Here is a 27,947-nt window from a genome sequence, read left to right on the forward strand (position 1 = left end):
GCACCCACCCTGGTGACCCCTGGCGCGCTCCTGGTAGCCCTGGAGGACCCACCCCGGTGACACCCGGCGGGCCCCCGGCCCCCCCAGAGGACCCACTCCGGTGACCCGCGGCGGGCCCCCGGTCGCCATGGAGGACCCACCCTGGTGACCCCAAACGGACCCTGGGGCCCCCTGGAGGACCCACTCCGGTGACGCCCGGCGGGCCCCCAGGCCCCCCGGAGGACCCACCCCGGTGACCCGCGGCGGGACCCGGGTCGCCCCGGAGGACCCACCCCGATGATTCCCTGCGGAGCCCAGGTCGCCCCGGAGGACCCACCCCGGTGACTCCCGATGTACCCCCAGTCGCCCCAGAGGACCCACCCCGGTGACCCCCCGCTGGAGCCCCGGTCGAACCGGAGGACCCACCCCAACGACACAGGGCGGTCCCCAGGGAACCCCGGAGGACCCACCCCGGTGACCCCCAGCAGGCCCAAGGATGCCCCGGAGGACCCACCCCGGTGACCCCCAGTGGGCGCCCGGGCCCCCTGGGGACCCACCCCCGTGACCCCTGGCTGGCCCAAGGATGCCCCGGAGGACCCACCCCGGTGACCCCCAGCGGACTCCCGGTCGCCCCGGAGGACCCACCCTGGTGACCCCTGCCAGGCCTCGGTGTCACCCGGAGGACCCGCCCCGGTGACCCCCGGCGGGCCCCCGGTCGCCCCAGAAGACCCACCCAGGTGACCCCCGGCGGGCCCCCGGTCGCCCCGGAGGACCCACCCTGGTGACGCCCGGAGGGCCCCCGGGCGGTCCGGAGGACCCACCCCGGTGACCCCCGGCAGACCCCAGGGCGCCCCGGAGGACCACCCCTGTGACCCCCAGTGGGCCCCTGGGAGCCCCGGAGGACCCCCCCAGGTGACCCCTGGCAGGCGCCTGGATGCCCCGGAGGACCCACCCAGGTGACCCCTGCCGGGCCTCGGTGTCACCCGGAGGACCCGCCCCGGTGACCCCCGGCGGGCCCCCGGGTGCCCCAGAGGGCCCACCCCAGTGACCCCCGGCGGCCCTCCAGGGGTCTCCAGGGTGGGTCCACCGGGGCACCCGGGGGCCCGCTGGTGGTCACCGGGTGTGGCGGGGGGGGAGTGCACTTAGTCTCATGGTCTGAATTTTGGGGTAGACCTATGTGGTGTCAGGAGTTGGACTCGATGATCCTTAGGGGACCATTCCAACTCAGGCTATTCGATGATTCTATACTCGCCTTTGGTTTCAGGGAGAATTAAGGCCCTCACAACTGAATTTTCTTCTGGATGGTGTTTCTTCTTAATAGGATAATTTCATTTCCCTCTTGAAGACTTACAAGGATGTAGGAACAAAAGCAAAGCCCTAAAACAGTACCTGAGGCATAGGCTACTTTTCAACCTGCAGCAGACTATATGTATGATATTATCATTTCAGACAAATATGATCTTAGTGATGTGAAGTGTTCCGGCATGCTTACAATCTGCCAAAGGCCAGAAAAGGGGACCTTCATTTTAAGACTGTATGGAAAAGAGAACAAAAGCAACAACATCAACAGAGAAGGAACTTTTCCTTCACCTCAATTTTATTATTATTTTGCAGCTCCTACAGGTGTCCACGAGGAATTTTGCCCCTCTCCCCCCCACTCTAAAAAAAAAAAAAAAAAAGACCTTGTGGCATAGAGGTATAATTTCAGTTCACACCAGAGGACATTCTTCTCACCAAAGTACAGTTAAGCCCCACAAAGTGCCAAAAAACCTGCCAAAAAGTAATGTATTTACAAGTTAGTTTTACTTGTTGACATTATTTACTTGTCTGGTCTTGCATTCAGGGCTTGATCTACCTTGGGGGGGAACATGGAATGCCGTGCAAGGTTGTTTGATTGTATGACTGACACCATGACTTTAAAATTCTGAACTGTTTGTATAGAAGCAAAATACAGAAGAGTACACTATCCCCAAGGGAAACGTAGAAACTACCTGTTGCTTCTCAGCCAGAAAGTTAAAAGGTGTAAGCATCTGTTAAGGTGTAAGCATCTGTTAAGGTGTAAGAAAAAGTGTCATCAGCTGTTTGAGCACAATTCTTACGTATACATGAAGATTTTCCTCTCCAATTTCCAACTTAGAGTGCAACATTTTTCATCATACGCTTAGATCTTGATTCTGATTCTAACACTGGTTCCTAGTGCAAATTTCCAGAGAAGAGAGAAGCAAACCAGTCCTGACTGCTTTGAATGAGGTGGAGATAGCAACCAAATGTAAATGAAGAAAATAAACCTGTAGGAATGTTTTGAAATAATTGTCATTGTCCAAAAGCTTTAAATTGCTTGAATCCTTGAAAGTTAATTAATGTAAACTCAGGTTGCATCACTGGATTTGAAGTAGTAGGATAGACTTGTACCATTGCATAGCCTCAGTCACAGTTTAAATCGGCACTGCCTCTAACTTCACAAGAATGAAAGAGAAAAGCACATCTTTCTACCTTGTCAGCTGCTGGCAGACCTAGAGAAAGAAAAAACAAAAGTTGTTAAAATTAAAAAGTAATGTCTTTTTGGGACATTCCACCCAATATGTAATATTGAGTAGTAACCAGACAACAAATGAAAGGGAAGATGAAACAATAGAAGGTACTTGCATGGCCTTAATTTACAGGGCAATTGACAACAACCTCAATCTGCAATGATTTATAAGTGCCTTTCACCATTCACCCTTGAGACAGAAAAATGGGATTCCTATATTATGTAAGGGGAGAGCAATCCCTCTCAAAATACGAGAGTCTGGGCTACACGACTGAGTACTGAAAATCTTAAGACTAGGCAGCACCGAAGTCAACTGAGAAGGGAGGATGAGTCTCTCTGGACGTTCACATAACAGAAAGGAAACTCAGATTTTAGCACTAAGCAACTATTTTTAGAGACAGGCTGGGAAGCAGTTCTTTTCAAGCCGGGGACCATTTCAGCATCCTCAAAGCTAAATAAACAGTTGACAGCTCTGTCGAATTGTGTTCCTGGTGAAAAAATCCTGGGGACCAGATCTGGGGACCAGCTCTGGGGACGAGAACTGCGGAACAGGTGTGGGGAGAAGGTCTTGGTAGCCAATCTGGGGAGCAGGTCTGGGGACCAGATCTGGGGACCTGGTCTGGGGACCAGCCCTGGGCACCAACTCTGAGTAGCAGGTCTGGGGACCTGCTCTGAGGAACAACTCTGCAGAGTAAGTCTGAGGACCAGATCTGGGGACGTGGTCTGCGGACCAGTTCTTTGGATCAGATCTGGGGGACTAGATCTGGGGAAAATATCTGCGGACCAGATCTGGCGACCAGGTGTGGGGTCCAAATCTGGGTACAAGGTGTGGGCACTAAATCTGTGGACCAAATATGGGGGGTCAAATCTTGGGATGAGGTCTGGGGACCAGGTGTGGGGAATAGGTCTTGGCATGAGGTCTGGGGACCAGGTGTGGGGAATAGGTCTTGGCATCAGGTCTGGGGAGCAGATCTGGGGAGCAGATCTGGGGACCAGATCTGAGGACCAGGTCTGGGGACCAGGTCTTGGGACCAGCTCTGGGGACCAGATGCTGGGAGCATATCTGGGGACAAGGTGTGGGGACTAGATCTGAGGATCAGACCGGGTTGGCAGGTCTGGGGAGCCCTGGACCAGCCCTGGGGACCAGTTCTGGGGACCAGATCAGGTTAACAGGTCTGGGGACCAGGTGTGAGGACTAGACTTCGGGACGAGATGTGGGGACCAGATCAGGGAACAAGGTTTGTGGACCAGGTCTTGTGACCAGATCTGGGGACCAGCTCTGGGGACCAGATCTGCAGAACAGGTGTGGGGAGCAGGTGTGGGGAGCAGGTCTGGGCACAGGTCTGGGTCTGGGGCTCGGGGTCGAATCCGTGTCTGGGGCTTTGGGGTCTGGTCTGGGTTGGGGGCTCTGGAGTTGGATCTGGGGTGGGGTCCCCAGGGTCTGGTCTGGGGCGGGGGCTCTGGCATTGGGTCTGGGTCAGTGGCTCGGGGGTCATGGGTCTGGGGTCAAGGGCTTGGGATCAAGGTTCTGGGGTCGAGTGTCCAGGGTGGGGGCTCCAGGGTTGGGGGTCTGTGGTCGAGGGTTCCGGGTCAGGGCTCTGTGGTCTAGAGTCCGAGGTTGGGGCTCAGGGTTGATGCTCAGGGTTGGGCCTCGGGGTCAAGCCTCGTTCTAGGGGTTGGGGTCGGGGGCTCCGGGGTCGGGTCCGAGTTGGGGGCTCTGGGGTCATGTTGCCAGGGTCAAGGGTTTGGGGTTGAGTGTCCAGGGTTGGGGCTCAGGGTTGGGGCTCAGGGTTAGCTCCGGGTCTGGGGTCAGCTCTGGGGTTGGGGGCTCAGGGTTGGGGCTCGGAGTCAGGACTCGGAGTCGGGGTCAGCTCGGGGTGGGGGCTCAGGGCTCAAGGATCCGGGGTTGGGCTCAGGGTTGGGACTCATGTCTGGGTCTGAGGTCTGTTTCAGGGGTCTGTGTCAGCTCTGGCTTGGTCTGAGGCTCGGGCTCAGCTCCGTGTCCAAGGCTTGTGGTCAGCTTCCGGGGTCGAGGGTGCAGGGCTGGGGCTCGGGGCTGGGGCTCAGGACTGGGGATCTGGACTGAGGCTCGGGGTTGGGGCATGGGGTTGGTGCTTGGGGTCAGCTCCAGGTCAGGGCTCGGGGTCAGCTCCGGGTCTGGGTCCTTGGGTCAGGTCTGGGTCTGGGGCTCAGGGTCAGGTCTGGGGTGCGGTCTCTAGGGTCGGGTCCAGGGTGGGGGTTCCAGGTTCAAAGGTCTGGTGTTGAGGGTCTGGGTTTGGGGCTCGGAGTTGAGGTTCATGGTTGGGGCTCAGGTTTGGGTCTCGGGGTTGGAGCTTGGGCCTGGGTTTAGCTCCAGGTGCAGTGTGAGCTATGGACTGGGGGCTTGGGGTCAGCTCCGGGTTTGGAGCTCGGGGTCAGCTCCGGGTTGGGGCTCTGGGTCAGATATGGAGTCGGGGCTCGCGGTTAGCTATGGGGTCTGGGGCTCGGGTCTGAGGCTCAGATTTAGCTCCAGAGTTGGGGGCTCTGTGGTCATAAGTCCGGGATTGGAGCTCGGTATTGGGGTTCAGGGTTGGGTGTCATGGTTGGGTCCAGTTCCGGGGCTCGGCTCCAGGGTCCAGCATTGGTCTGGGTTAGGGGTTCTGGGGTCATGTTTCCACGGTCAAGGGTCTGGGGCCGAGGGTATGGGGTTGGGGTTCAGGTTTGGGGCTCAGGTTTGGGGCTCAGGGTTAGCTCTGGGTCCGGGGTCAGCTCCGGGGTTGGGGGTCTCGGGGTTGGAGGCTTGGCATCAGGTCTTTGGGTAGGGGCTTAGGGTTGGGGCTCGGGGCCAGTTCCACGGTTGCGGGCTCAGGATCGGGGCTCAGGTCCAGGTCCAGGGCTTGGGCTCAGGATCTGGTCCGGGTGCGGGTCTGGATCTCGGGTCTTGGTCTGGGCCTTGGGCTCGAGTCCAAGGCTCAGGGTCTGATCCTGTGTCTGGGATGGGGGGTCAGCTCTGGGTCCAGGTCTTGGGGTCAGTTCAGGAGTGGGGACACTGGAGTCAACAGTCTGGGGTCAGCTCTGGGGTCGGGGGCTTGTACTCGGAGCTCGGGGTCGGGGGCTGGGGGTCGGGGCTCAGGGCAAACTCCGGGGTTGAGGGTCCTGGGCTCAGGCACAGGTGCGGGTCTGGGGCTCAGGGTCGAATCCATGTCTGGGGCTCTGGGGTCTGGTCTGGGGTGGGGGCTCTGGCGTTGGGTCTGGGTCAGTGGCTCAGGGGTCACGGGTCTGGGGTCTTGGGTTCAGGGTCAGGGCTCTGTGGTCAAGAGTCTCGGGTTGGTGCTCAGGGTTGGGCCTCGGGGTTGAGCCCGGTTCTGGGGGTCGGGGGAGGGGGCTCCAGGGTCAGGTCCGGGTCGGGGGCTCTGGGGTTGTGTTTCCGGGGTCAAGAGTTTGGGGTCGAGGGTGCGGGGTTGGGGCTTGGGGCTCAGGTTTGGGACTCGGGGATAGCTCCAGGACAGGGTCAGCTCCGGGTTCAGGGACTCGGGGTCAGGGATCGGAGTCGGGGCTCGCAGTCGGGGCTCTGGGTCCAGGGCCTGTTCCCAGTGTTGGAGGCTTGGGGTCAGCTCCTTGGTCAGAATTCAGGGTCAGCTCCGGGGTCTCGGGCTCAGGTCCCTGCCTCAGGGTCAGATCCAGGGCTTGGGCTTGGGTTTGAGGCTTGGGGCTGGGGCTTGTGTCTTGAGGTTGTGGCTCAGCGTCCAGGGTCATGGGTCGAGGGTCCGGGATCAAGGGTCTGGGGTTGGGGCTCAGGGTTAGCTCCAGCTCCAGGTTCTGTTCCGGGGGTCGCGGGTCAGGGTTATCTCCGGGGTCGCGGTCAGCTCCGGGGTCGGTACCTCTTGGTCAAGGGCTCGGGGTTGGGGTCTGGCTTCGGGGCTCTGGGTCTAGCATCCATTCTGCGGTCAGGGGCTCAGGCTCAGCTTTGGAGTCAGGGGCTCGGGGTCAGCTCCTGGGTCGGGGCTCAGGGTCAGCTGCTGGGTCAGGTCTTGGGGTCAGCTCCAGGGTGGGGGCTACGGGGTCCGGGGGCCAGGGTGAAGGGTCCAGGGTCGATGGTCCCAGGTTAAGTGTACGGGGCTCAGGTTTGGGGTTTGGGCTCGGTATTGGGAATCAGGGTTAGCTCCGGGTCTGGGGTCCATTCCAGGTGTTGGGGGCTCCGGGCTCAAGGGTCTGGGGTTGGGCTTGGGATTGGGACTCAGGATTAGCTCTGGGTCCAGGTCTGAAGTCCATTTCAGCGGTCTGGGTCAGCTCCAGCTTGGTCTGAGGCTCTGGCTCAGCTCCAGGTCCAGGGCTTGTGGTCAGCTTTGGGGTCGAGGGTCCAGGGTCAAGTGTCCAGCATTGGGGCTCGGGGCTGGGGCTCTGGACAGGGGCTTGGGGCTGGGGCATGGGGTTGGTGCTCGGGGTCAGCTCCAGGTCAGGGCTCGGGGTCAGTTCTGGGTCCTTGGGTCAGGTCCGGGTCCAGGGCTCAAGGACAGGTCCCAGGTGGGGCTCCGGGTCAGATATAGAGTCGGGGCTTGGGGTTAGCTATGGGGCCTGGGGCTTGGGTCCGAGGCTCGGATTTAGCTCCGGAGTTGGGGGCTCTGTGGTCAAGAGTCCAGGGTTGGGGCTCGGTGTTGGGGTTCAGGGTTGGGCATCGTGGTTGGGTCCAGTTCCAGGGCTCGGCTCCAGGGTCCAGCGTTGGTCTGGGTTGGGGGTTCCAAGGTCATGGTTCCATGGTCAAGGGTCCGGGGTCGTGGGTATGGGGTTGGGGTTTGGGGCTCAGGTTTGAGGCTCTTGTTTGGGGCTCAGGGTTAGCTCCAGGTTCAAGGGCTCAGGGTCAGCTCCAAGGTCAGGGTCAGCTCCGGGGTTGGGGTCTCGGGGTTGGGGGCTCAGGGTCAGTTCCACGGTCGCAGGCTCAGGACTGGGGCTCAGGTTCAAGGGCTCAGGCTCAGTATCTGGTCCGGGTGCGGGTTTGGATCTCGGGTCTGGGTCTGGGCCTTGGGCTCAAGGCTGGAGCTCAGGGTCAGGTCCAAGGGTCAGCTCTCGGTCCAGGTCTTTGGGTTGGGTTTGGGTCCAGGGCTCGGGGTCAGGTCTGGGGTGGGGGATCCGGGCTCAGGTCTGGGGTGGGGCTTGGGGTTGGCACTCAGGGATGGGGCTTGGGGTTAGATCTGGGTCCTGGGTCAGCTCCAGGGTCAGCTCCATTGTCCAGGGCTCATGTTTGGGGCTCATAGTTAGCTCTGAAGTGGAGACTCTGGGGTCAAAAGTCTGGGGTCAGTTCTAGGGTCAGGGGCTCAGAGTCAGGACTTGGGGTCAGGGCTCAGGGTCAGGGCAAACTCTGGGGTCAAGGGTCCTGGGCTCGGGCATGGGTCCAGGTCTGGGGCTCAGGGTCGGAACCAGGTCCGGGGCTCTGGGGTTGGGTCTGGGTCGGGGGCTCCAGAGTCAGGTCCAGAGTGAGAGGTCCCAGTCTCCAGGGTCTGGTCTGAGGCAGGGGCTCTGGTGTTGAGTCAGGGTCAGTGGCTCAGGGGTCAAGGGTCACTCATCATTTGTCGCAGCGATGATAGCAAATTGCATCCAAAGACAATCAAGAACACCCAAGCAATCATCTCTAAACGGCAGCTTTGATTATTTTTTTCCTCTAACATTACCATATTTAGTAACTTGTAATAAATTTCATAACCATTCCTCCAGGGATTTTAGCACTATTAAATTATGCTTATTCTTGCTGGTACAATAAGGTTAAGAGTATTTATTAATCTCAAATAATTATTGTCTATACAGAGTGGAAGTTACAGAAGCAAGTGGTAGTCCAACTATGGCGAGACCATACAAGGAACTAGCCCTACATGCTTGAGTCGCAAGTTGCCATATTACAGGATAACTTGGAACATAGCATGACACTACATATTCTTTACAAAGCCATTCCAGGAGATAAAAGGACATATTAGGTTGTGAAAAATCAAAATACCTTTTCTCAATACTGACTACAGGTTTAAGCAAAAGTATGGAATAGTTGGTAAAGCCTACCAGGGACACCACAAGGTAAGACAGTGTTTAAAATAACAGCTACTCCCCCCGCACCCGGCCCTTTACCTTTAAAAAAAAAAAAAAAAAAAAAAAGGCAAACAGTTACAGTGATGAGACTCTGGCAGACTACATATAAAAGACTTAATCCTATAGCACTTGTAAGCTACTTTATTTTTGACTACAAAAAGATAACGTAAAAATTCCATCAAGTCACAGCAGTTAATATTTCATTGCCACATTGCGTTGTTGGTGTAAGGTTGTCACAGCCTACAAGGTAGATTAAGAGGTTTGACCCTTTGGTATCATTTGCTGTTTTCAACTTGACTGGAATAAAATAAACAAGAAGCCCCGACAACAAAAAACCACCCCACACTGAAGTAACAACCTGTATAGAGCAGTTGACAGAGACTTGATGGAAAACTGTGCTCCCTAGTGGATAAATGTGATTTTGCACAATAAAGTTTCAAACCATGCTGATTCATCCACCTGACCAACACATCTTCGGTGCAGAGAAAAATATCAAGATTTGGACAACATGAAAAGAGTGCAAGTGCCTCGTTCAACAGATTTATTATAACTGAGATAGGTTTATACTGAGTTACATGGCAGACCAGAGCTAAATGAGGCTTCTAATTATACAAAGAAAATACCTGAGACATGTTTTTATGCTTGTTTACATTTTAAAAAGTGGCACATAATGCAATAAAAAAACATGTTTTTCTTTTTTTTTTTTAATAACATGACTACTTGGTTAATTTTAATGTAGTCCTAGATAATACTGTATAGTCTGTATACTGTGTATTTACACTAGGTAATGCTGTTTGGTTTACAGAATAAGGAGTAGGATTTTTCTACAAATAAGCTGAATAACAGAATTATCTCTGTTGATTTATTTATAGGAAGAAGAACTATCATGATCCCCAACTTCTTTATTTGTAGTCATACATACACCACTCTATTCTTAAATATACTGAATGAGTCTTCAGGAAATACTAACTCTCTAGCTTTTCTTGTAGTGTTAAGAAAAATATAACCCATTTTCTTCATCACTGCTGTCCTATGTTTATTTTTTCTGGGCAGGTATGGGCTAATGAACACATGAATTCAACTTAATAGCAGATGAATTAGAATGTATTTTTAAAGAATAATTTGGCCACTTTATGCTTCCTCAACAGTATACAGAATTTAACTTCTTTGAACTCTGCATCCTAACTAGGTTGCTGGAATAAGTCTGAAGTTAGAAGACAAAAATATGAAAGTGTTTAAAAAGCTAAGTTTACAGTTAATGTGCTAATTTTAAAAGGTATTAAAATATGGCATGTATTTAAATCAAAAGCAAGGATCTAGAAAGACGTGGGACATTAGATTTTCTCTTTGATGTGGTTGCTGAACGTGATGATCAGCTGTTGACTATTACAGAAAGTAGCATTCTCTTCCTCTTTGGCCCTTAAAGATGAAATATGGGAAGGAAGCATGGGGAAAATGTTTCTTTTTATAATGTATACAGAAATCTACCTTTCATGTTTTAAGTTACCTAATATACTCAGAACAGGCAGCCTAAGACTTAAGCAAAGCCAATTTGAAAAGTATCATAAGCCATGAAGTATAGAAGTTAAAAATCTGCCTTCCAAAAATCTAGCAGACAAATCTTTTGGTTTCTTATTTTTAATGAAAAAAGTTTAATGGATGATCTTATGCCTAGAGCAAGAAAGGGAGAGTTGCACTGACTTGGGGTATAACTGGTGCTGATTTGGCAGTAATTTTAACAATTGTATTTAGTTAGTCCCACGACAGCAAACTTAAAAAGTTTCTGCACTGGCAGTCATTCATAATTTTAAGTCAGAGAACAGTTGTCAGTGATGTGATAAAAGGAAAATCTCTATTTCAGCAGTTTTGTCAGTTCTTATTTTTTCTATTCAGTGATATAAGAGAGAAACTGTAGTTTGGGTATGGCTAAATATCCATATTTTTGAAGTGCTGGAACTCTAAGAGACAGTTTCCATGTAATATTCTCCTGGCTCTATCATTTAAACCATACTTTATTTAACCCATATCATTTAAAATCATATATAAGAAAGACTTCAGTTCATCTAAGAAAATGGTTTTGAAATTAAGGAGACAGAAGCAAGAGATACCCCTTCCAGTTCTGTGCATTTATCATTACAGATAGGTAATACAGAGAGATCTTAAATATATTTAGCTTAAAATTCCATAGTATTCATGCAAAATTAGCATAAAGTTTTGAGCGTGTTGTAGCACCACTTCAAATTAACTGATACCTGATATCATTAGTTTTGTTGTATTAATACCTGTCAGTTATACTAGTGCACATACAGAGGGGAGGCAGGCCAGTAACTGAGAGAGATGCTTGTTTTTCTAAGCCTCATTTGGGAGTGGGCAGGTCTGTAAAACCTGCCTTTTTAGCTACAAAAGCGTTATCACAGCAAGACAGAAGTTTCACTGGGTTTTGCAGACTCAGCTATTTACATCACATTAGAGTTGGTTCGCTATTGAAAGTCATGGAGAAAAATACTGCAGTATAGCTCAGTAAATTAACGCCTTAATTGTAAGCCATCCAAAAATTAGGTCAAATGTTATAGGCCACAAGATCCTACTTAGAAATTCAATTTAGCCCACATAGGAAGTGCAAATATGTTATCTTCCAATTAAAAATCAATCTTGTTTCTTGAGGGGAAGACAGAGACCAAAACCCCAGACAATTCATGCCAGCTTCCTATCCCATCCTACAAGAAAACTTTGAGGTTTTTGGAACAGCCAGTAAGTCATCCAGTGACAAATTACTGTTGCTACTACAACACTACTGCGACAGACCATCTTAAGGGTAATTTCCAGTAACTCCTTCAGAAGCTATTGTGCAAAGAACGCAAAAGCTCGCACTGACCTATTATAATTCAAGTACTCTCTCTACTTCATGATAAAGAGGCTTTAGAGAAGATAAAAGCACAGCCCAGGAGATCTTCTTAAGACAGGGCAAATGTCAGAATTTTTTCAATTTCCTATAGCTCAGCAGTTGCAGAAGTGCCGTTTGAGTAACCACCTTTAGACTTCATGTGGTCCTGAATTGACGCAGTCTAGAAGAAGGGGTAGAGTGAGTTAGAACATTCATCTTACAAAGTCTGGTTGTCAGAGCAATTTCTAAAAGCATAAGTTTGAAGAAGCAGACAGTGCTAGGCCCCAACAGCAATGGGGAGAAATAGCAACTAAAAAAAAACCAACAACCTGGAAGTTCTGTGTTAAGTCAGTGTACGAAATGGGTATTGCTGTCCAAAGTCCAACTATTCTTACATCTCTCACCTTGACACAATTTTGATTTTGGGTGATGCGAAATCTAGACCTAGTATCAAGTGCTTCCACCCACAGAATCATTATCCCAGAAGGTTCTCTTCATATGTAGAGACACTGGGGAAGTCAGACTGTCTTGTGGAACATATCTTCTACAGTATTTTATGCTTACAGACCAAGGGGCAATTCTGTTCTGAAGCTATTCTGGGGGGTTTGGGTGAACATGAAGACAGATGTTTTTTCCTTCCATGATATTACCTAGTATTTTAGTATCTAGTGGCTCTACAGGCTACTGAGCTGAGATTCCTGCTTATCCAAGAGTGCGCACTTACTGATGAAGAGTTTCTACTCATCTCTCTTGTCCCAACGTGAGCATTGTGGACAAAGTTCATTGGCTCTCCTATCATGTTCCGGTACAGTCTCTGATACCTCTTCTATAAGAAGGAAGATATGTTTCTACTCAGAAAATATGAGGCAGCTTTCAGACGGAAACAAGGAGCGGCAAACAAAGAAAAAAGACAGTCAGTTCTGACCCCCCAGTGACTCCTTGTGGCAACCAGGCTTGTCGCGTTAAGGGGTGTAGCCAATTAACCTTTACAGGTCCGGTGGGATTCAGGGTACTGAACTATCACAATCACAGATTCACCAATAACGCATTAACCAATATGGGTCTGATCAGATTCAGAGCACTGAACTACCACTGTCACGGATTCACCAATAACGTATAACCGTCCTTACTCTAGTCGCGTTCAGTGAGAACTATCACGGCTAGGAACAATGCAGTTAAGTGCAATTTATTACAGCAACAGGTACACAGGTCCTTTGGATTGCTGGCGATAATTTACTGTCTGCAAATGCAAGCTAGCATGCATGAAATACACAGGTGTGCAGCCTGGAAATTAACACATTAAAAGGCACAAAGACTCTATAGAGATTTCTAAGTTTCCGCGGAGACACACAGTATAATCAAGTGTTCAAATCTCACCCAAAGGCATCCCAATGGGGGGGGAAGAGAGGCTCAGCCCGTCAACTGATCCCAGGGGTCAGGAGGTCCTCAGGATGGTGTATTCCCTCGTGATGGTACCTCCCCTGATGGTAGTATCTTCCCTAACGATGGTATCTTCCCTTATGATGGTATCTTCCCTGACAACGGTATCTTCCCTGACAACGGTATCTTCCCTGACATGCCGTCTCTCTTAGGCCAATTTATATTATTTCCTATCTTTTAGGTGGAGCTTGAGTGACTCTAGTCAAGTATATCTTAGTTATGATTGGTGAAAAGTTTTCCCGTCTCTGTTTAAAGGTATAGGCTCCGAGAAATTCAGAGCGTGTGCTCAGTGAGGGGTGGTCGCACCTTGGAGGCGGGTAGCTTTTGGGATGGAGGTGTGTTTTGGTATTATAATGACATTATAATGAGCAAAAGTACACTAGAGTACAGCATTTGTCAAAACATGACAGGTCATTGGCTCAGGGTAGCAAAAAGTGCAGCATATCGGTCTCGGTGTGCACATGAACAATCGAGTCCCCACCTGATCACAGAGCCTAGCCATGGTGTTTCCACTCCACTCTATGCTCTGTACTGTTCCTTAGAGTCAGCACACCAGGTTCCGCCAGTGCAATAGCATCTAAGATTGGAAGCCTAGGGAATGCTCAGGTAATGCAGCTACACCCTACCCTGAAAGCCTCTTCAATGCTGTACATTTTCTTTAAAATGTGAATATTAGTTTTATTTTCCTAGTTACTTTAGGCAATTGCACCACAAGGCTGAAGCTTCACGGTGGTCACACTATGAGAGGGTCAAAATCACCTTTATTACTGCTACTTGATTTTTAGCAAAAGCTTTCTTGAATTTTGCAAAAGTCAGTTCCCTACATACGGGGTCTGAGAACTGCAAACAATCATACAGGCAAAGTTTCTGGCAAAAAAACATATAAAGCTTAAACACAGCATAACACATCCATTCTTAGCTTTTCCATTACTTAGTCCAATTTAATCAAAACAACATGATAGTAAAAGTGTTTTATATTATAACCAAAAGATAAAATTACAAATGTGATAAAAGACGGCAGTTGTGCATCTACCTACCAGCTGGGGTTGTTCACCATTGCACCAGTTAAAACAAACCAGGAATTCAGTCATTATACGTTTTCAGTAGGTTATACAATCTTGTTACTTAATTATTTCTCTGGGAGTTAAAGCAGTACAAGGACCAAGATGAGGTTCCTAAAGTGAATTTAGGAAGGAATTGCTTGAGCAGATTCACAGAGAAAAGATCACAGAAAGCATCTGATAAGTATACCTAGAAGAAATTATTTAATTTATACTAAAATATCTAAAATTTTGGTAACAGTTATTGAGCAACAGAGATTTCAACAAGACTGAAACAAGTCTGTAAGAGAACTGTTTTAGACATACCTACATAGAGCAGCAGCGTCAATTTAAAAATCAGTATGTTCACATCAGAAAACACCATGAAGAAGCATGCACATTTATTCCCAGACAGAAAGTAGAATATATTCTAGTTTCTGTAAAGAAGTGTAATTAAAGCAAAACAAGAACTAAACTAAGTCTTGTTTAACAGTCAATGACCCTGTTGTAACTAGAGCTGGCCAAAGCTTCTCAACTATTTAGTATTTCCAGAAAGAACAGTTTAGAAGCACAACAGATTGAACGCTTAAGCTTCACAAATATTTGCAAAACAAAGTATTCTTATGTCTTACATAGTTGCTCTTCACAGACACAGAGAAGTTCAAAGGAAAGAGAACTCTACAACTCCAAAAAGCCATTAAACTAGAAAAAAAGAGCTTTTTATATCGGCGACAGAACCAGTTCATCAGACAGAGCCCAGACCTTCCCAGAACACAGAGAACTATTAACACAGCAATCCCAAATCAGAATCACAAACAGGAAACTCACAGACTATACATGTCCTAAAGCTATGATAAAACCCAACAGTGTAGTCTTAGTGACTTTTTTATTTTTATTTTTTTAAGATACGTCCCCTCAGGCATCTATAGTAGCCTTTCACATCTTGGAAAACACACATCACAGCCTTTTTCACATCTTAGAACACTAAAACAATGTAATAACAGGCCAATTTATTAAGAAGTTCTTTAAAAAGCTTACACCTTAACAGAAGTTGCAACACCATAAATTCAGCCTTTCTAAATCAATACCAAAGTCTTCACAAACTGCATAAACTCCCCCTATCGCAGGCATTTCTTACTTATGTAGTCCCACAATTACGTAATTAGCACATCAATTTCTTTCACCTTTGTAGTTTTATTTCACTTTGTCACTTCTCACACTTCAAGCAGATTTTTTTTAATTTCTGCCATTTATCTTTCAAAGTGTTTGCGACATTTGTGTCCTAGCTTTAGGTGTTCTATATGATACATTATTGCAGAAATGAAAACTTCCATTTTATCCTGTGTGGTTTTAATACAACTCACTAGCTGGCAAAATTATCATTTTTCACCCCACTTCATCCTCTCACAAAGGCCTTTATCACCATTGGTGCCTTGTATGGGTGCAGCAAAGAAGGGACAGTGGTCCCCACAACCTCAAGAACACACAGAAATGAAAGCTTTTGCCCACATTTCACAGAAGTTGCAGACTACTTGGGTTTATTGCATGTTAAGAAGATTATCAAAGCTAAGATTTTCTTAAAAATCACAAAGTGTGTCACTGTACCCTAATAACCTATTTTGAAAGCAGAATTACTGGGGGGTGAAATGAGTTTACCAGAGTCAAATTAGACATGGGAACATCCCCATCCCAAAATAGTGGCCGTACGCCCGCTCTCCTCCTGTTGTACCCCACAGCCTTCAGCCTCAGCAGCACTTACCTGCATGTCACCTGCAGCTTCAGGTGTCCTGCCGGGTGCCACCTCCTCGTTCAAGCACTGGCAAGCAGCCAGCTCCTGCCTTGGCAACCCAAGCATATTTGTCGTTGATATTCCTTGATTATAATCCTGACAGCTAAACTAGACCACTTTGGTGTGAATCCGCACCCCAGGATGATTCCTTTGCTTGGTAACTTGCTGCAGAAGTCTATCTGGCAGTGCACTTCATGCTTACCTACAGGTGTCAGAAAAGGAGAATGGAAGCCAAAACGGTGCTCCAGTTTGGCGTGAGATTTGTACAGCAATGCAGTTTTCTCAGCACTACCCATCCAGTCCTTGGCTCACTTCCACTCCTGCAGCAGCCCTGCAGGTGTCATCCTGGCAAAGAGCAGCTCTAAATGTCTTCCTGTTGTGTTCTGCAACGGGGCTCTTCTTTTCCTCTGCATGAGTCAAGGTGTCATCCTCCAGAACAGGAATGTCTGCATAAAGGCACAGGATGCCGCCGCCTTCCTCCTGGAGACTCAAGGTTTCCACAGTAACTGGAAGAATTTAAAAAACATCTTAACGTGCTCAGGCTCACCCAAGACTAATAAAAGCCAACAAGAATCCCAAAACCGAGGAGAAAACATTTTGTCACTGTTGGCACACAGCCCAGAACCAGACAGTATCCTGTTGTTCTTTCTCTCTGTTTTTCCCCATAGCAGCAGCAGCATCAAGAAGAGAGAGACAAAGGGCCGGGGAAACGGCTAGCACACGCAGACACAGATGTTGAATGCGATGGGCAGGATACACAGCCATGCTGCAGTCAGTGGAGTTAAAGTGCCCCAGAGCTTTATGAACGTTTAGATATATTTCACTGAATGTAACAGTCAATTTGTCCCACCATTGCTATGCATTAAAAAGTACTGCAAATATTTCTGTGTTTTACTTATACTAATTCTATATGAAGTGTAGAACATTGTCCTGAATGAAAACAAAAGGATCTCCCCTTTCCATTGACAGGAGATGAGCACCATAATCTTAATAACAGAGTAAACGCATCTATTCTCCACAATTGCCCTACAGACTCAAGGTCTGGTCATGGCGAATTCTTGACTCAAGCTGCTGGTGAAAGTCAATAACTGCAAAGTTAGCAGCTGCTACCTCACCTCAGCTGCAGGCTGGTCACCCTTGTGACTTGCAGAAAATGGACTCCACAATCAATAAGACTGTAAAGTAGGTATGTTTATTCAGCGCTGGGCAGCACGGGGGGTAGTCCCACCAAAGTCGTGCGCACCTGACGCAGCAATTTGCCATGGTTATATGCAGCAAAGAGTTACATATGCATGAAGTTTCACAATACACCTATACATATTCATAACCTGTCCCCGCTTCATATTAAAATTAGTTCCAAGGTGTCATTTCCATAAACTCCTCCCATCTGCACTTGTGCAGTGTCTCCTGGTGGTGGTCATCGGGGGTCGTGGGGATGAAGATTGATGACTCTTCCTCGTCACCGCTAGCTGACCTCTTGTCTTTGCGCAGACTCAGTCGCTCCTTGGCTCTTGTCCATCCACAGGACCAGTTTCTGCCAGTTTCTTAAGATAGGCTCACACTCTTATTAAGAGACTGACCTTGGTAAGGGGCCCAAAGCTTCTTGCTTTAGTTAATTTGCACAATGCACCATAGTTAGCAAAGACACTAAGTAGCATCCTAGTTTAATGCCGTCAACACTCTATCTCTACCTGATAAGATTCTCCTAACTCCCTCTCTCAGTCCCCCCTTTTCTAAAAAGTTAATAAATTCTTTTACTATTTCTAGGTTCAATATAGTTTTTCCCTATCTAACACTCTTTCAAAATACCTGTTAGACTCCAGTTTCCATCTGAGTTGGTTCTTTTTCCACTCGCTGTAGGAGTTTCCCGGACTCTTAAAACACCGTAAGGTACATCGGATCACTACGCAAAGAACCATGGACAAAACCACGACCATGATTATTGTAATAAACTTTTTCAGCCAGGTTAGGTTTGGCAACCAGGAAGTTAATTTTTCTACCAAGTCTGTAAATCCCCAGGATGTATCATCCTGAGCTACTGCATGCAAAATTTTATTCTTTTCCCAAATCTTCTCCAGGTCAGTCTCAATCTGTTTTTGTTAACATATACACAGCAAATTCGGTTTATGACTGTACACAATCCTGCTTCCTTGGCTAAAAGCATATCTAATCCCATCCTATTTTGAAACACTACATTGTGTAGGGAGGAAATTTCTTACTGTAATGCCAAAAGAGCATCGGCTGCGGCATTTTCAATAATTTCTAATGTGGCTGAGATATTTATGATAGCTTTTTCTAATTCACTTATTCCCAGGGATGGAATCAACCCTCTTACAAAACTATGGAATCCCATGGGTCTCATCACGAGGGGGTTATTTGAAATAGTACGTGTTTGTCTCCATAAGGTCCGGATTATTCCCGGAGGTGGTTCAGTGAATATACCCCCTCGAGGGCTAAGATAGCCCCCAACACAATGACCCTTCTAATTTAAGGGTAAGCTTTTTCTAGCACACTCATCTCCACATAGCCAATAGAATCCTTTTTGTAGCTTGCAAATTTGCATGAGAGAATTGAGGCCATGAGATCCTGAGTTCGTATCCTTTTTATCAGCACATATTGTGACACCTACACCATAATCTCTAATTTTAGTAAGATTAAAAGTTCCTACATGTTCTGCCATACTACAGTTGTCAGGTTACTGGGCTAAATAACTAAGTGGACCTGTACCTATGCATGGGGTTTTATCGTTTAAGCATCTGGCGTATATGTTAACATTTTCGCATGGGAGTAGTTCAAATCTCTCCCCTAGACGTTCACAATCATCCTTGCCAAATGGACATGTTCCATTTCTTGGGTGCGCAAAGGTCAATGTCCAATTCATACTGGGTATGCCCCATACGGGGAATTCTAGGCTGCCTCTAGGCAGCACTGTGCACACCCAACAGTCAGAAAGGCTGAAACTATCACTCACTGCCTGGGTGATTTTCACATAGGTATTGTGCACCCACTGTTCAGTTTCCTTGACCAATGATACCATTAAGACTGTGAGAAATGTAACCTTCCAGGTCGCACCTGAAAGAGGTAAGGAGTACCTGGAACGGTCCTTCCCACTGTGGTTCCAAGGTCTTCTCTGCAAGAGACTTTACATACACACAGTCTCCAGGTTGTATATTGTGAACTGGTCCATCTAGCCCTCTACCCAGAGTCCCACTCACATGCTTTCCAATTTAATTGAGCTGTTTACCTAAGGCCACCATATAGGAGGTCATAATTTCATCCCCAGCTTGCATGGATATTCCTCTTTGTATTCCATAGGGTTGTCCCTATAAGATTTCAAAGGAGCTTAGCCCTTCCTTTGCCCTTGGTATATGCAAAAGGGCTAAAGGAAGAGACTGAGGCCAGACCAAATTTGCATCTTGTCCCAGCTTCACAATTTGCTGTTTGATTAAGTGGTTCATTTTTTTCTACTTGGCCACTCGACTGAGCGCAATATAGGGTATGAAGTTGCCAGTCTATACCCAAATGGCAGCTAATTTGTTGTACCACTTTTGAGATAAAGCGTGGTTCCCTGTCAGAGGATATAATTGCTGGAACTCCAAAACGAGTTAATATCTTAGTTACCTCCCAAGCCTTGGCTGTTTTGGTCGGGAATGCTTCTGGCCATCCTGAAAAGGTGTCAGTTAATACCAATAAATACTGATACCCCCTTTTCTTGGGAGTTTGAAAAAATTTAATTTACCACTGTTTGGAGCTTGATTCCTGTCTGTGGTTTACTTTTCAGCTCCCCAGCATGCTTTATTATGTTCTCCAATTACCATTCAATTTACATTTTACCATTACCATTTTACATTTTACATTACCATTCAAATTTCACAATGCACCGTAGTTAGCAAAGACACTAAGTAGCATCCTAGTTTAATGCTGTCAGTGCTCTGTCTCTACTTGATAAGATTCTCCTAACTCCCTCTCTCAGGTCCTTCCTGTACTATAAAACATACCGTTTGTCCACAGCTTCAGGAGGTCTTTGTCTGCTCCTGCAGTGAGTGGCTGAGAGTGGAGGCTCCTCCAAGGAAAATACTTGGGGTGCACCTAGGGGCATCCACTCTGCAGTCAATCCTGCAGCCGAGCAGAGCATCTCCTGGCTGGCTCGCCAAACTGACTCGCAGAAAATGGACTCCACAATCAGTAAGATTGTGAAGTAGGTATGTTTATTCAGCGCTGGGCAGCACGGGGGGTAGTCCCACCAAAATCGTGCACGCGCGACACGGCAACTTGCCATGGTTATATGCAGTAAAGAGTTACATATGGGATCATCTGAATGAGACAGTGGGGTCGTCTGAATGAGGCAGGTGGAAGCTGCAGTGGCTGTAACTTTGCCAGCTGATTGCACTGTGTGAGCTACAGCTCAGGACCTTCCTGCCTCAGGAGGAACCCGAAGCCTGGGGTGATCCCCAGCACCAAGCTGTCCTCACAGGCTGCCCGAGTTCATCTACCCCCGTGGTATGTGAAGTCGGATCTCCCTAGGAAAAAGTCCAGGCCTCCGTGTACTCCCAGCACCGGGTACATGAGTTCATGTCACCAACACTCCAGACAGATACCTAACATAGGGACCTGTCCACGTGGCACACGAATGCACCCCTGAGGTCTCTGGAAGGGCAGACGATGCAGCCAGGCCTCCCCAGCCTCCCCCCAGGCGTTTCAAGAATTTGAAGTTCCACAGTGGAATATTTCCGTTCCTAAAAGTAATCTTAGCTAGGATAACTGTTGAATTTTTATTTTATTGAAGTCCCCAAGTGGAAACTCATTGGCTTGTTTAACCAATGTAATTTATTTTAATGTAAAATACACTTTTTTATGACAGAGAATGCTTCTGTCTCTGATTTGTCAAGTCTTTAAAACAATTTTCTGTTCCCACAAGCTGCCTTTTTAAAAAAGAAGAGAGCTCTTTGAAGGGCTTAACTGAAAACTTGTTGCTGGGTTGTGTATTTTCTTGTTTTCTTCCCCCCCCAAAAAAAAACTTAAACATCACTTCTTGCAATTTGTACTTGTAATTTTCAGAATCTCCAATCCAGAGTTTCTTTGGATCACTGGTAGGCATTAAAATAAAAGTTGGCGTTGTTTCTCTCACCTGTATTTCCAGTTCTAAGAACAACACATTTAATTAAATGTTCTAGATGTCTTTCTTTTCAATATCTTAGAAAAAATGGTTCATTTAATTTGTCACTACATAAATTTTTATGTAAATTAAGTCACATAAGACTTTCTAGGCTAATCTAAAAATAAAAAAGGCAGAAAGAAACAAAACAAAACCCTAAGAGGTGTGTGTCAGACAAAAAAAAAAAAAAGTCATTGAAATTCTGCATTGAGGTGCAGGAGGAATGAGAGGCAGCTTCAGTAAAATTTTTTGAGCTGGCCAGCTTTTAAAATTTAAAAATATTTCAAGCATTAGCTCTGCCCTGCCCACAGCGAGATGACAGCGGAGTTCAGATTTTACACCTGATCTAAGAAGCTGCCACAGTGAAAAGTTTCAGCGAAGCAGGGGAAGTCCAGGAGATGGTGAGACTCGCACAGCTAGCCCGTCATGTTTTACATGAGACAGGGCCTAAGGGTAAGCAGTTCAAAACCTGACTGTTCAAAGCTGATGATGCTTCAGGAGCAGGGCTTCTTCCAACTCCGTGCTCATCTGAATTTTCCTGTCAGTGTTTAGAAAGGGAATTGACAATGAGATGAAGAAAAATCCCTAAAGCTGAGGGATAGAAGGCTAAGAGATGGTTTAATTTGAACCATTGGATGTTTTTGGAGGAGAGAAAAGAACAGTGGGTTGTATGTTAAGACTTGAAACAGTCGTAGTGCTATTTTCATTCGATGTGACCTCCCTGTATAAAAACAACTGAGAGCCTGTATCAAGAGAGAACCCAACTGAAGGGTTTTATAAGGCAGAAAGCCAATCTTTCCCGATTACTCTTTTCTGTTCGTCACTGAACTCTCAGGACAAGCCCAGAAACAATCCGGAACTGGCTCTGCGGCCTTTCAGACCCGAGCGCTCCGTTGGAGGAGCCGCTTCTCCTGCCGGCTGCGCCAGCCCCGCGGCCATGCCCTGTCACCGCTCGGTCAGCGACACACAAGGGCGGCGGGGCGCGGTGCTTCCCGGGGCGGGAAGCCGGAAACTGCCGAAGCCGCTCGGGTTGGGAACCGAAGGGCGCCGAGGCCGCTCGGGTCGGAGCCGAAGGGAGCCGAGGGCGCTCGGGCGGAGCGCGGCGGCCGGCGGGGGAGGGCAGCGCGGCGCAGCGCCCCCTGGCGGCGGCGCGGCGGGGGCGGCGCGCGAGTGGAGCCGAGCCCGAGCCCGAGCCCGAGCCCGAGCCCGAGCCCGAGCCCGAGCCCGAGGAGCGGCGGCGGCCGTTCGTGAGGGGAAGGGCGGCCGGAGCGCAGGTAACGCGGACCCCCGCCACCCCCCCGTCCCCCGCCGCCCCCCGCTCCCCGCCGCCGCTCCCCCGGGCAGGGCCGGGCCGGGCCGCTCCGGAGCTGCGGGCCTGGGCCCGGGCCCGCTGCCTGTCAGCGCGGCCCGTCGCCCCCGGGGGCCTCCGGGCGCTGGCTCCGCGTCCAGACGCGGCCGGGGAGCTCCTCCCGGGGGCTGCCCGGCCCCTCGGGGCGCCCCGCTCCCCCTTTTGCTGCCTCGCCTCCCCGGAACGGCCCTGCGGATGCCCGGGGAGCGGGGCTGTTTCTCTTCCTGGGCAGGGAAGGGAGGTAGCCGCAGCGTTTCCAGCGGCGCCGGGGCAGGCATGCACGGGTCCTGGTGGCCGGGCCCTAAACACGCTGCCGAGCCTCTCCTAAATACTGGTGGAAATATTCCACAACTGAAAACAAACCTCTGTTAACGCTTAGACCCTTTGAGGAACACCCATACAGCATCCTGGTTTTCAAACTTACCCTATTTGCTATTGAATTAGGCCAGCAGGTTTTTTTCCTCTCTAGGAGATAAGAACAGAGGGTATATTCAGTTCTGCACGTACCTTGCACGGGAGGCAAAGGGACAGATTAAAAAAAAAACAAATTCGCAGAGTGCTGTAGCATTAAGCTTATGCATAGTATCTCATGCCGAGATTTGCTTTTTCAAAATTATTAAACTGTAAATGTGGGACACTGTCACACCATTAAAGCCATAAATCCGTGGTTTTGCTTATTTGATACTTCTTGCTTTCTCTTTGTAGGAATGGAGGGGGAAAAACTGATCTCTGCAACAGACACGCAGTATTCTAGCGCGCTCCTTCAGTCTTTGAACGAACAACGTGGCCACGGACTTTTTTGTGATGTTACTGTCATTGTGGAGGACCGGAAATTTCGAGCTCACAGAAACATTCTTTCTGCCTCAAGCACATACTTTCACCAGCTTTTCTCAGTGGCAGGGCAAGTGGTTGAACTGAGCTTTGTAAGAGCTGAAATCTTTGCGGAAATACTTAACTATATGTATAGTTCCAAAATAATCTCTGTCCGATCTGACTTACTTGACGAATTGATTAAATCAGGGCAACTGTTGGGTGTTAAATTCATAGCCGATCTGTGCGTAACACCTTCTGAAGGAAAAAGCACGTCAAACGAGGTCAAAGATGCTGCTTCAGAAACTTCAACTTCTAGCCCCACTCAAAAGGATGCTGAAACACAAGTACCTGCAATCAGGCAAGAGGGTGGGGATGTATTGGGGGGGATGCCGGTTATAACTGAATCGTTCTCCTTGCATGGCATATCATATGAGACTGCAAAAATAACAGTGAGCGACTCAGATGATGACGATGATGTCATTTTTTGCTCTGAGATCATTCCCCCAAAAGAATGTACTAAAGATACAAGTGCTGCAACCCACAACCAACCTTGCCCAAATGCAGATGGAGTTTCTGACCAAAAATCATGCAGCAGTGGTGGCTCCCCACTATTGACTAGCCCCACAGCAACTCAAAAACTCTCTTCCTCTGTTAACCAGCTGCATCCAAACCAAACACAATCAAGTGCGGAATCCCTCGTCTCTGGGACACCGCAGCATTTGACACCTGAGATTATTTTGCTAAATCGGCCTCCAGTTAACGCATCACCCAGTGTCAGCACCTCAAATCAAACACATGTGACCCCTACAATTAATTTGGTTGAGGAGAACCAGAAGTCATCTAACAACAGTTCCTCAGCTGAAACAGAAACGACTGCTGTTGATGATGGAGAAGAGGTGGTTGAAGATGACGACGATGTCATGAGCTCCTCTAGTCCTGGTTCAGTCAGCAATAGTTCTTTGGTTCAGCAGCCTGCTGCGTCCAAGGCCGCAGCCTCTGAAGGATCAGGTGTACAGAAAAAACAGGTTGTTACGTTTTCACAAGAGCCATCTTCTAAGCCTGGAGAATTTAAAATAAAAATCTCAGATGTCCTTACTGGAAACAACAGGGAATTCAGTGCAGGCATTGCACCAAAACATGTGGCAGAAGGGCAGAAAATCATAACGTTAGATACAGCCACTGAAATAGAAGGCTTATCCACAGGCTGTAAGGTCTATGCAAACATTGGTGAGGACACCTATGACATAGTCATTCCCGTAAAGGATGATCCCGAGGAAGGAGAAGCCAAGCGTGACGAAACGCCCAAAACATCTGGTGATGATTCTCCAGGCAGGAAACGCATGAAAGTTAAGCACGATGACCACTACGAGCTGATAGTGGACGGAAGGGTCTACTACATCTGCATTGTATGTAAGAGATCGTATGTGTGTCTGACGAGTTTACGGAGACATTTTAACGTTCATTCCTGGGAGAAGAAGTATCCGTGCCGATACTGTGACAAGGTTTTCCCTCTCGCAGAATACCGTACAAAGCACGAAATCCACCATACCGGCGAACGGAGGTACCAGTGCTTGACGTGTGGCAAGTCTTTCATCAACTACCAAATCATGGCCTCGCACGTAAGATCGGTCCATAGCCAAGACCCTTCTGGAGACACCAAGCTTTACCGATTGCACCCTTGCAGGTCGTTGCAGATCAGACAGTACGCGTACATTACTGATCGTTCAAGCAGTATACCGGTATTAAATGAGAATGGAATTGTTTATCGTGTTGACACAGGAAAGGAGAGCACCGAAGGAACAACATCGAATCCTCCAGCCAAACAAATGACCTGGGATGATATTTTCATTCCGCAGGGAAACGAAGCAATTTTTAAACAAAATCAATCAGAGGGTAGCACTGAATTTGAGTTTGTAATACCAGAATCTTACTGAAATGCATTAAATGCTGAAAAAGGGCTTCAGTGCGGAAACACTGCAGCTGTTTTAAATGAACTGTTAAAATAATTGCAGAACAAATTGTTAAAGTGAAAACAAGTTAACTTGTTCTACCAAGTCATCAAATGGTAGTACTTAGATGGATCGTTAGTAGCTGCAAGCAATTTGTGGAAGCAATTCATCTGAAAGTTTACTTGAATACAGATTAAGACATTTCCAAGGAGCTAGCAGTGTTTGCTAGTATGTTAATTTTGATCAAACCGTGGGGATTCGTAACTTGAAAAAGGTACAGTTTATTCTAAAGAACTAGAGATCTAAAGTCATTTGTAAAGTAATCGATGTATTTCCTGTACCCACACTTCTTACGTAAACCCTTTCTTTCATGGTAGCACTTTAATGCTGAACTGTGTTTAAACATTAATCAAGAAAACAGTAAAAATATTCATCATAGTCTCTTGAATGTGGAACCATTTAAAAAATTAATCCCACAACTCATTTTATTTTTCTGAGCAATGCATTACTGCAAGGGTCCAGAGTTTGGAGTAGTGTATTTTTGAACTAGCATCTTCATTTTGCTTTTATAAGCAATATGAATCATCTGTCTTCATGCAAATATTCTTGCCAACAAGTTAGCCAGTCTGGGCTAACTTGAACAAACTTTATATTTGTGTTTGGCAGTATGGTGAGCAGAGTATTCAGTGTCTGGACCATTATAATTTACTCTTTTTGTAACAGGGAAAAAAGTCAGTGATCCGTAGCGAGGAAACTTGGAATGCTTAGGAAGATAATTTTGCCCTTTCAAATCTTGAGGAATATTGTTAGGTTTTCTTATTACAGAAGATACCAGTAGTTTGGAATAAAGTGCTGTTTAAGTAATCCTTATGATACTTTTTTTTTTTTTGCTAGCTGAAGGCTTTGAAATTTGCTTAAAACTGAGAAATAACCCAAGTGCCGTGTCAGCTTAGCACTGAGACTGCTGAGGATCTTGTATGTCTATTTGGCTAGATTTTTAAGTGAAACAGGAATTTCTTTTTTTTTTTTTTTTCTCCTCCCATTTATAGAAGGAGTGTAACCATGTAATAATGATGAACCAACAATCAAAAACTACCCCTCATCCCTCATAGTCCACAGTATAATTCCTCTACAGCTGCCTAGTTGTCATCTGTTTTCAGTTTCAGGTTTATTATATTGCCCCTTTTTTTCTCCGTGCAATTGGTACATTTTTAGACTCAGGAGATGATCCAAGAAGTCCAACCTGAACAGGAAACAGTAGATCTGAGAAAAAAAACTGTTACCATAGTTTAGCACGTCAGATTTAGTGACTTCTTGAATTTCTGTAAATGGTAATATGAAAACTGCACAGAAATTCTAGCGATGACTGACTGAGCGAGATCATTGTGCATAGCGCTAGTTAGTTATTGTAATTGCTTAAATTACAGCTAAAAGTTTTTCTTCTCCTGTTTCAAGTAAGCATCTTGGTCCTACGACCTTCAAAGATTTTAGGCATCCGGTATTCCTGACAGAAAGATACTTAACTGGTAAATGGTTCAAATACAACTGGAGCTATAAAAAAGGGTAGCAGAAATACATAACGATGGGAGAAAGAGGAGAATGTTTACTTTCTACGTGTAATACTCAGCACTTCTGTTTTGTAGGCCAAAAATTATATACATGGTTATTTCCCAGATCATGTTGCAAACGGCTTTGAGTATAATGGGATACACTTTCAAATGTTACAGGTTGGATGTAGTCTGAGATGGCATTGCAGCAGCCACATGTAATCCTCAGCAGGAGTAAGTATTGATTGCCTGACGTAGCTGGCTGCATGCTGTGTAGAAATTTCATGAACTTTTGGTCATAAAAAATGTGACGGTTCTATAGTTGACATGACACATAGAGAATTAAGGATACACTGCAAAGTGTGCATTCAGTAATAACAAAAATAATGGCTATCAATATTTGCTGCTGATATATTTAAACCTTAAATTAAACTGTGCCTACTAAAGGTCTCTCTTTGGAGGAAAACTGGAAAATTAGGGCTTTGTAACTGTATTTTTGCTAGAAGACTCGTGCTTGCATGTGTCTCAGGGTCTTCAGTTTTCCTCGGAAGTGATTTTTGATATCCAAAGTCCAGAGGTCACATAAAGCATTTTTTAATTTTACTTCCAATATTTATTGATTTGGAAACATGTTAGATCCTCTTTAAACTTTATGGGGCCATGAGCTTTTATATTTAGATTTCTGGCTATTGCACTTATATTTGTTTGTTTGTTTTTAAACATTTATCTTCCACTTTAACTTAATGAAAAAACTTATGTAAATATTAAGAAATTGGCTTTGGGGTAATTGGGGTAATGAGTGAAAAAGTTGGAATCTGAAAAAGCATTTGTATAAAAATTAACAATTTCAACAGAGTGCTAGCAAACCTCACAGTCATTTATACACATATAAAAACATTAACGGATCTGCTGCAAAATGTAATGTTGGTGGTTGCATCCTCATTGTATGGTTTCTTTGGAGATTCATCCCATAGCATTCCAGTATATGAATAAAATAAAAAACAAGAAAAAAAATCACCTGCTTATTTATTTTGTACTGTTAAGGCACGCAGCTTATAAAAAGATGCAGAAGCTGACAACTATATACATTGAACATTTGAGTTCTACACCTGTTACCTATGAACTGTTCCAAGTGAAAAATCACTAATTTTTGCTAGATCTGTAATGTATATACTTGTATAGTCTTTCTTTAACATACTTTTTAAAGTTGTGTTCTACTTTTCATTAATCAATACTTGATATTAGTTCTTAGAGCTTTCTATGGCAAAAAATAAAAAGTTTAATTACAGAGATGTGTAGCATGTTTCTTTTCGATCACAAATCAGCTTCTGCAATCTAACGTGTTCGATGGCTAATAGTTTGTAACATTCTTCTCCAGGTCTATGAGAATAGCAGGGAACTCTCCCTAGAGGTTGTTTTTGT

At 46.8% G+C, this 27,947-nt stretch overlaps 2 protein-coding genes across 2 annotated transcripts; one reads left to right on the top strand and one right to left on the bottom strand.

Moving 5' to 3' along the window:
- Window positions 1–11,550: 11,550 nt before the first annotated feature.
- On the bottom strand, window positions 11,551–13,975 carry LOC118245557 (CDC42 small effector protein 2-B-like). Its single transcript, XM_035541857.1, has 3 exons — window positions 13,922–13,975; window positions 12,169–12,270; window positions 11,551–11,625 (listed from the first exon to the last, which is right to left on the bottom strand). The coding sequence occupies exons 1-3, from the start codon at window positions 13,973–13,975 to the stop codon at window positions 11,551–11,553; spliced, it is 231 nt and encodes a 76-aa protein (XP_035397750.1).
- An 8,038-nt stretch (window positions 13,976–22,013) lies between these two features.
- Window positions 22,014–27,918, top strand: ZBTB33 (zinc finger and BTB domain containing 33). Its single transcript, XM_035541660.2, has 2 exons — window positions 22,014–22,142; window positions 22,922–27,918. Exon 2 carries the CDS (start codon window positions 22,924–22,926, stop codon window positions 24,961–24,963), a length of 2,040 nt encoding a protein of 679 aa, XP_035397553.1. The 5' UTR covers window positions 22,014–22,142; window positions 22,922–22,923; the 3' UTR covers window positions 24,964–27,918.
- Window positions 27,919–27,947: the final 29 nt, after the last annotated feature.

This window comes from Cygnus atratus, chromosome 13 (genome assembly GCF_013377495.2).
Source record: "Cygnus atratus isolate AKBS03 ecotype Queensland, Australia chromosome 13, CAtr_DNAZoo_HiC_assembly, whole genome shotgun sequence".
Taxonomy (NCBI): Eukaryota; Metazoa; Chordata; class Aves; order Anseriformes; family Anatidae; genus Cygnus; species Cygnus atratus.